We start from the raw sequence: 9,744 nt of genomic DNA on the forward strand, positions 1-9,744 counted from the left end.
GGGGAGAAAAACATCAATGATGAGAGAGAATCATCAATCGGCTGCCTCCTGCGCACCCACCCTGGGAATCGAGCCCACAACCCAGGCATATGATCTGACCAGGAATCAAACAGTGATCTCCTGGTTCATAGGATGCCGCTCAACCACTGAGCCACCCTGGCTGGGCACCTTAATGGCATTTTAATTTTTTTAAGAGTTTATTTTAGTCAAACTGGTGACATATACCAGAGAACAAGATCTCAAATGCGCCCTAACCGGTTTGGCTCAGTGGATAGAGCATCGGCCTGCAGACTCAAGGGTCCCGGATTCGATTCTGGTCAAGGGCATGTACCTTGGTTGTGGGCACATCCCCAGTAGGGGGTGTGTAGGAGGCAGCTGATCGATGTTTCTCTCTCATCGATGTTTCTAACTCTCTATCCCTCTCCCTTCCTCTCTGTAAAAAATCAATAAAATATATTTTAAAAAATCTCAAATGCTCCTAATTGGCTTTTTTTTAAAAAAATACATTTTTATTGATTTCAGAGAGGAAGGGAGAGCGGTGAGAGAGAGACAGACATCAATGATGAGAGAGACATCATTGATCGGCTGCCTCCTGCTTGCCCCCACTGGGGATCGAGCCCGCAACCCGGGTATGTGCCCTTGACCAGAATCAAACCCGGGACTCTTCAGTCCGTAGGCCTACGCTCTATCCACCGAGCCAAACCGGCTAGGGCCTTAATGGCATTTTTAAATAGTCATTCTGTAGTAATGTGGTTTTAAGCAGTAAACCTTTTGTGATTCAGTTTTCTTATATGTAAAATGAAGATTAGGGGTAATGTGAAGGTTCAGTACATTAATACATGAAACTGACTGCTATTAGTTTAAGATTTCTAAAGACAGGGAACAAATTAAGTATCTCAAAGATGTTTTTCAGCCTAAAGAATCTCTGAAAATATGACTATGGCTTATAATACCCACTATACTTATTCACCTCTCTCCTAAGAGGATTACCTCTAAACTGTTGAGCATAATAAAATGTTAAGTATAACACTTGACACAGTATTTTATTTTTGCAGATGTTCTCAAATAGTGATGAAGCTGTAATCAATAAAAAGCTTCCCAAAGAGCTCCTATTACGGTAAGTCTCAATGCTAATTTTATATTTGTGTGTGTGTGTATCATATTTGTCTATTTAAAAATTTATACTTTTCCTATATTAGTAATATCTGGATTATCTGAATTTATAGATTTATTGATTTTTTTGTTAAATAATCTTGTCTTTTCTAGATATAAATATTTTTGAATGTTTAATCTAGAAAACTTTCTCCTACCCAATTTGAACCTATATATGATTTTGTTTACTCATTTTCCCTTTGCCCTATTCTTTTAGATAATGTAAGAGATAGCATATTTTATTTTAGTATAGTACTGATTTTTTTTGAAGAGTGATTTTAATCCATCCCTTCCCCATACTTACGTTTGCAACAAAATATTACATATACTGAGGTGCTGTATAGAAGAGTTACAACCCTTTATTTTACTGATAGAAAGGCAAAAGCTATTTGAGACTCTTTCTTTTCCTATATTGCACTTATAATTTTACCTTTCTTACTTTTAATGTTTAGAAAGTACATTTGGGGTCACCCATAACATAACATAAAACACACAGCTCCTGATTTACATATCTGACTTAGGAATCACCTAGGAAGAAACAGGCATTAGGGAAGTTATTTTCAGTATCCATTATTTGGGCACTTAATCACACCATTCTTTGTTCACTTATGTGAAATACCATGACTGAGAAAGAAAGGTGTATTCTCACTTGCAATTGTAAGAAGTTGTTATCTGTGCTTAGAGGTATCACTTCTTGTTCTTAGCTTGCTACAAAGTCTAGCCAGCCCATAACCAGCCTGTCCCTGCTTCAGGATTTATATGTCTTATGTCCTCCACTATATTGTAAGATCTCTGTAAACAGGGACTATCTATATATATAAAAGCCTAAGCGACCGTCCGTCCATCTGGCTGGTAGCTATGACGTGCAATGACCACCAGGGGACAGACGCTCCAACCAGTAGCTATGAAGCACACTGACCTCCAGGGGGCAGACGCTCAGCGCAGGAGCTGCCGAGCTATGGTGACTTGGCAGCAGCGGTTCTCAGGTGACACATTACTTGACTCCTTGTTAACTGGCCATTCTGAGGTGTGTCACCCGAGAACCGCCCTCTCGCAATCCGGGACCCCTCAAGGGATATCAGAGAGCCGGTTTCGGCCTAATCCCCACAGGCCAGGCCAAGGGACCCTGGACCTCTAGTATCCTATAAATATTTATGTAGTACCTTAAACATTGGAGATACTAAGAAAAAATAACGGAATTGAACTTGGAATGAGTTTTTCCCTGGAAGCATTGCTTATGTACATGCTGGTTGACTAAAGCTTAAGATAATAGCAATACACCCTTGACTGCCCAGGGCCATCGGAGAATATACAATCCTGAATATATTAAGTAATATCTTGAGTATCCCTCAAATTTCAGCAAAATTTTAGCTATATATTTTTAGGTAGGTTATGTTCTTAACTGCTGTTGTAAGCTGAGTATACTAAGGCATTCTTTAGGTTTTTTTTATAATGACATTTATTTGAATGCTCAGTGTTACATTGTATTATTGTAGTTTACCTTAAGACTCACTAAGATTTAGGGAAATTACTTGACTCCTTGTTAACTGGCCACACCATATATGGCTTATGTTTTTCTGTTTTTGCCATGAAACCCAAATTTCTTACTATGGCCTACAAGACCCCTCATGATCTGGCATTATAGTTTAAATTGACTGCTTTCTAACCTAAACAGGAAATCTACCTACCAATGATTTCTGTGAGGAAATGAGCTTGAGTTCCAAATAGTCGATCTGTACTTCCTGATGGGAACAAGTCCCTTCCTAAATTGGAGACAGAGTGAAATTGATATCCTGAGAAGGAAGGAAATGACTAGATACCATAAAACATACTACTTATGAATGCATTTAAGCATATAAAACATCGATTTTGTTTAAAGCATTAAGACAAATAGAAAAGAGGCTTTTTTGATATCTTTGGCATTACATCAAGCAGATAATTGATCAATATAAATGTTAATAAATTCAATTTGGGTATTTGTAATTTATTGAATGTGATATTTCATAAAGTTTAAGTTTTGTTTAAAGAATACAGAGCATGACCAGAAACAACAGATGGCCTGGGAAGGAAAACTAAATAACTGGAAGATAGGAATAGAAGGAAAGCTTACTTTTTATTAGGCTTTTTTGGTATCTTTTAGCTATTCTTATTTGAACTCTTCATTTTGAAATAGTAGCATACTTACAAAAAGCTACAAAAATAGTTTTGAAAATACCCTTCCCTAAGAACTGAAATTTTATATAATTAAACAATACAGTTATCAAAATTAGGAAATTAACATTGATATAGTACTCTTAACTAATCTACAGACCTATTCAAATTCCTCAGTTGTCCCAATAATATCTTTTATTCTTGCCCAGGATCCATTCCAGGATTAGACATTCCATTCAGTTGTCGTGTCTGCTTAGTTTTCTTTAATCTGGGGCAGTTCCTTAGTCTTTCTATTGTTTTCATAATCTTGATACTTTTGAACTGTTACTTTATAGACTCCCTCAATTTGGCTTTGTCTGGTGTTTCCTTATGATTAGGTTATGCACTTTGACAGGTATATTACAAAAATGGTGTTGTGCCCTTCTTCGTGTATCATAATAGGAGACACTTATGTTAATATGCTTATTACTGGTGATATTAACTTTGATCACTTAGTTAAGATAGTGTTTTTCTGTTTCTCCACTGTGAAATTATTTTTCTTTGTTATTGATAAATATCTTGTGGGGAGAGATATTGAGACTATATAGGGGTTCTGTTAAAATACAGTTTAAGCCCTAGCTGGTGTTACTCAGCAGGAGTGTCAGCCCCTCACACCGAAGGGTCTCAGGTTCGAATCCTGGTCAAGGGGCACCCAGACCTAGTTGGGTGCATGTGGGAGGCAACCAATCAATGTGTCTCTCTCTCCCTCCCTCTCTCCCTTCCACTTTCTCTAAAAATCAATGAAAAAAATATTTTTGGGTGAGGATTTAAAAAAAATACAGTTTAATAAATATTATACAGCATTTGGTTCGGTTAGATTTTAAGTTACATCATACATCATTGATTCCAGCATATATTAACTTACACGGAGGACAATTGTGTTCTTAGGACCCTACTATTTCCTTGTAAATGCAAGGCCACAGCCAAGTTACCAGTGAATTAAGCAAGTGTTCTTGTTTCCTCTTAACTTTAACTTACTGATTCTCTTCCTTCCCTTTTAAAACAAAGTTTATTATTAATGTGGTAGCAAGCTGGAATCCACTGTTTGCATAATGTGAAATCAGTTAGCAGAATTGACTGTACTCCCTTTCAGAGCAGAGCCATATGCATTTATTTAGGAGTGCCTCTTGATAAATGAATGTCAGTGTTTATAAGACAAAGAGTCTTGTGTATTTTCCAAGAGCTACTGTAAAGTGACTTGTTCCTCAGAGATTTCCTCTGACGATGATATTGATAACTGTAAAAGTGACATGAAGGATAAGGCTGCTTGAGCCCACACATGCCCTTTTAGCTATGAAACAAGTTAGCTATGAAAGCAGTTTCAGAATGAGGATTATTATTACTTTAAAGAATCTACAATACTTTTCATTATTTTTTCAACTGTTGGAAGTGTTGGGACATAATTATCATGTAATAGTATATACTATGTGTGTGTGAGTTGGTAGAAGAGGGGAGTGAGGGAAAGATAAGAGAGAGATTATTGTTTCCCCTTTTGTGAACAGAGACAAAAGGTGTTTTTTAAAAATATATTTGTATTGATTTCAGAGAGGGAGAGGGAAATAGAAATATCAATGATGAGAGAGAATCATTGATCAATGGCCTCCTGCACACCCCCCATGGGGATCAAACCCGCAACCAGGGCATGTGCCCTGAGCAGGAATCAAACCGTGATCTCCCGGTTCATAGATCAATGTTCAACCACTGCCAACTGGGTGACAAAAGGTCTTTGATTCAAATGTACTATAAGATTTGAGGCACAGGTTTCTTTTTGGTATAGTATATAGTATTGTAGTTGAGGATTTTTTTCCCCTGACCCTAAATGTCATTTGTAATATTCTTTATTTTAGAGAATTTATAAGCTTTGCACATACGGTCCATTATTAAATTGGATGGGCAGTATTATTTTTGTAAATTGCTATACTTTATCTTATAATAAAGTGGTCTCTATCTCTTTTTAGGATATTTTCTTTTCTGGATGTTGTTACCTTGTGTCGCTGTGCTCAGGTCTCCAGGGTAAGAATGCTTGACATAATTAGAGGGGTACCCCTTCCTGACACTGATAATAATCAGCTTCTGTAGTAGGGAAACTATTTACTTTAGATGTTAGTTGAATGTTGGGTTTCAAAGGATGTTTTTTCACCCATGGCATACCCAAATCTATGTAATTCTACAGTTCTACTACATGTACCGTCTTGACTATTTGTAGAATACAAACAGGAAACATTTTCCAGGAAAAAGTATTAAACATACAAATTAAAAGATTGGTCTCTACTGAGAATTGTAATAAAACAGTGTTTCATTATGTTTTCCTAGTTAATTTTATACACACATACACATGGAAGGCTCTTGAGGTCTGATTCGCATGTCACCTCCCCTTGTTTTTCTCTGAAAGGTAATAGCTAGATTTTTTAAATTGTAGAGCAAACCAGATTCCATCCTCAAAGTCAGTTTTTACATTATACTTAATTACCCATTTTTGCCAAGTGACTTGCCATGACAAAACAGTGAAACATCATAATCTTATTGGCTGCCACTAATATAAAGAATAGAAACTCTTTTGTGGAAAAACTGCTTTATGAACCATTCCTAGTCTCTATTGTAATACAGATTTATAATAATTAACCTAATAAAAGGAATGTGTACTTAGAATTATCATCTTTTTATAAACTGGACAGTGGTACAATCATAGGTCCTGGCTATGTAATACGTTTATGTCATACCATCCAGTATTGTGTTTATCTTTGTAGGTAGACCTAGGTTTTTCTTCAAATTGCCAACACCACTCTCAAATAAAACACAAAACTTGCCGTAGAAAATTCACTTTGTCTTGCTATCTTTAATATAATTTCTGCATCCTAAAAGCCATACACTAAATCTATGCATCAGCTATTTTTGAAACAATCAGTAGTGTTTTGGTGATTTATGACATGTTTGTCCCTGGTACTTGAGTGACATGGCTTTTTGTCTCCATATGAATCTGAGGTCATCATTGAGAAACAAAATACTCAGACCAGTGTCTAAACCTGTTTAGTTACTGCATCTCATCTTAGCAATGTTGACTTGACTTGAGTGAATTTTAATTGTTTTCACTTGCAGGTTTTTCTTCCCTCTTAATATGTTTTAATTTAAAAGAAGTAAAGCACAATACCCATTTTCAGTAAATCTGGATAGTTAGTACATCAGTAGTTACCTTATTCTCTGTACTTGAAGTATTTAATTTGATAAAAAAAAACAACAAGACTCTAGAAGGAAACCTGTCATTCCGAATTTCAGTCTCAGTTTGGCATGTTTCCTATTGCTAGAGAAAGTGTAGTGTAAGGAAATGGGAAATATCAAACCAAATCAGTATATTTAGCCCAAGAATCTAGTAAACATATGAACTTTAAAAGTTTTATCTGTTATCTCCAATAGCTAGCCATTTAAGAAACCATTGGAAAAATATGAAGTTACAAAAAGAAAAGTAACATTGAACTCCCGAGAAAACCTTAAAGATTTCTAGAATAATAACTTTGTTTACTTTCATATCCCTGACTTATTTCTTACTGATTGTGTGACAGTTATTCTGTGGTCAAGTGTATCCACAGTTTTTAAAAATTTCAGTATAAATCTATGTCTTGAATGTTATAGTAAGAGATGATATTCTAAGTTTATAGCTCAACAATATTAAGACTTTTGTTTACACTTTAAATTCAATAGGGAAAACTTTTAAAGACTTTCTTATTAAAATACAGCAAATTAACTCTGAATCATTTTCCACCGGATCCTGAAAAGTTGAAAAGTTTAGAAACTTTCTTACCTCCCTTTAGCTTACTGAAGAAATGTATGAGAAGTCTTAAACCAGCGGTTCTCAACCTGTGGGTCGTGACCCCTTTGGCGGTCGAACGACCCTTTCACAGGGGTCGCCTAAGACCATCCTGCATATCAGATATTTACATTATGATTCATAACAGTAGCAACATTACAGTTATGAAGTAGCAACGAAAATAATTTTATGGTTGGGTCACAACATGAGGAACTGTATTTAAAGGGCCAGAAGGTTGAGAACCACTGTCTTAAACTTTCACTGTTTTGCAGTGATCACTGAATTTAGTTAGAGGGAAAAGTGACCAATTGAAAAACACGCCTGAGTGAGCAAATTGGTCTCAAGGAAAGCATTAAGGCTCTGTCAGGTATACAGAGAAATTGTGCTGTGTTTTCAAAGTCCCAGGTTACCATATCACAATTTCAAGTTTGACCAAGTGATGCTATGGATAGCAAATAGGTATTGAACATAGCAGTATTCATTGTACTGTCCTCTTTCTTTGGTTTCACCCTCATCTTGATCCTTGTTGAGAGACAGAATAATGGGCTTACTTTTCATCAGCTGAACTATCTCTTTGGGATGAGAAACTAGAATCTTCCAGTTAGAAAACAATTTCTGGCTATGATACATATTACAGCCTGTTCTTTCCCCAAGCCCCTAAAATCTATTGTAGCTCTACCCACTCATTTATGAGATAATCTTATTGGAGAATAAAGTATGAATAAGAAGGCAGGCTTATTGGGAGTTAATGGTGGGGGACTGAGAAATGTTTCCGTCAATTTCAGTCATTAGTAGAATGAATTGTGAACACGAATATTGCTGGGTTTTCTCCTTTGTTCCAGCTCCTGCTCATTCTGTCTCTTTTTCTTCTAAATAGGCCTGGAATGTTCTGGCTCTGGATGGCAGTAACTGGCAGCGAATTGACCTGTTCGATTTCCAGAGGGATATTGAGGTATAATTATGTGGTGTGTGGCCCCATTTCTCTTGTTAAGATGTAATTACAGCATGGAACAGATTAGTGCAACCATATAAATCTTCTTTTCCTGGAGAGACAAAGTATTAATTTTGGTGCATATGAACTTCATGGGAGCCTGTAATGTTCCCAAGAACTTATTCTTTGAGTCTTTGAGAATGAACAGAATTATTTAATTGAAATAATACTATTTGTATTAATAGGAAAAAAGCAATTTTTAAAAAGTTTTGTGGTGAAAATATGAGCCTGTATTTACTCATTTTAAGGAAGTCTTTATATTTATTGAAGAATCAGTTAACTTGTTGAGGTATGATATTTGCATAAATTCTTCTTGAGATGGGCGTTTTGGTTCTTGGAAAGATTATAGATAGTTTTGTGGAGAATGAAAAAAAGAATAAAGTCAAAGTCATTTATTGAATTATTTTGTTGGAGAGAGATTCCCCCTCCCCCCTTTTCTCCCATATTTTATCTCTTAGTATTGTTTATTATTCTAAAATGGAGAAGCATAATAGCTTAAACTGAAATTATTTTAACCTCAATTTGAGCTCTGTGGTCCTTGGTTTTCTCATCAAAAGAGTGGAAATAATAAGAGTCCTCATTGTATTATAAGAATTAAATAAATTTCACTGGAACTTAATTATCTTGAAGATCCATGTAAGGATTTTTTTAAAAAGCCTCACATGAACTTTCCCTTATCTTTAAAAGTGCTTTTAAAATACTATCCATTGACATTAAACTGTATTTTTATGTTTTTCACCATTATTTAATCTAATGGAAGTGACTGTTTAAAGCAACATGGCCCCACACAATCACTCAGCAAGCTTTTGTTAGGTGTTCTTTGAGTCTCTGCTGTAATTATAATACTATAGGAAGCACTTTAGAAAGAATACAGAAATAATAGAGTTAATACCTTTCAGTGGCTGCAGTTTAATTAGAAGGGCAGTTGGGCAGTCTACCTTAATCTATAATAATAAAAGCTAATTAGACCGGACAGCTGAACGAACTTCCAGATGTCCTTCCTGACAAAGCCACAGTGGCGGGGGCAGAGGCAGGGGCAGAGGCAGAGGCAGTGGCAGTTGGAGGCGATCAGGCAGGCAGGCAAGCCGTTAGGGGCGATCAGGCAGGCAGGCAGGGAGGCAAGCGGTTAGGAGCCAGTGGTCCCGGATTGGGATTGCGAGAGGGTGGAGGCCGGCCTGAGGGACCCCTCCCCCACCCCTGTGCACGAATTTCGTGCACCGGGCCACTAGCTTGCTTGCTTGCTTGCTTACTTACTTATTTATCTACACTAATAAAAGACAAGGATGCTAATTGACCGTACCTTCGCTACACCCTAAGCCACACCCCCCAGCCAATCAGATCGACTATATGCAAATTAACCCAACCAAGATGGCGGCCGGCAGCCATGGAGCTGGAGCAAGCGGGAGGGCTTGGTTGCTCGGGCTATGGAGGAAGCCAAGCTTCCCGCCAGCCCTGAGCCAGCTGAGGCCTCCGCTCATGCAACAAAGTTTCAATTATAGAAGACAAATAAATCTCAGATACCTGCTTCCAGCCAGCCTCCACTGGGAGCTTGGGTGGCTGGGGGTTGTGGCCAGCCTGCAAACAGCCATCAGCCCCTCACCCAGGCTGG

General features: G+C 37.1%; 1 protein-coding gene across 4 annotated transcripts in view; it reads left to right on the forward strand.

The window, feature by feature from the left end:
- Positions 1-9,744, forward strand: part of FBXL20 (F-box and leucine-rich repeat protein 20) — a 69,815-nt gene that overhangs the window by 28,141 nt on the left and 31,930 nt on the right. For all 4 annotated transcript variants that reach the window (XR_001361234.1, XR_001361233.1, XM_005861900.2 and 1 more), the window contains exons 2-4: positions 1,056-1,117; positions 5,301-5,355; positions 8,022-8,096. Coding sequence is in view for 2 of the 4 variants with exons in the window: in XM_005861900.2 (XP_005861962.1) it covers positions 1,056-1,117; positions 5,301-5,355; positions 8,022-8,096 (192 nt within the window). In the remaining 2 variants the exon portion in view is untranslated. The remainder of the gene's footprint in view (positions 1-1,055; positions 1,118-5,300; positions 5,356-8,021; positions 8,097-9,744) is intronic.

The sequence above is a fragment of the Myotis brandtii genome, unplaced genomic scaffold (genome assembly GCF_000412655.1).
Source record: "Myotis brandtii unplaced genomic scaffold, ASM41265v1 scaffold157, whole genome shotgun sequence".
NCBI classification, from domain to species: domain Eukaryota; kingdom Metazoa; phylum Chordata; class Mammalia; order Chiroptera; family Vespertilionidae; genus Myotis; species Myotis brandtii.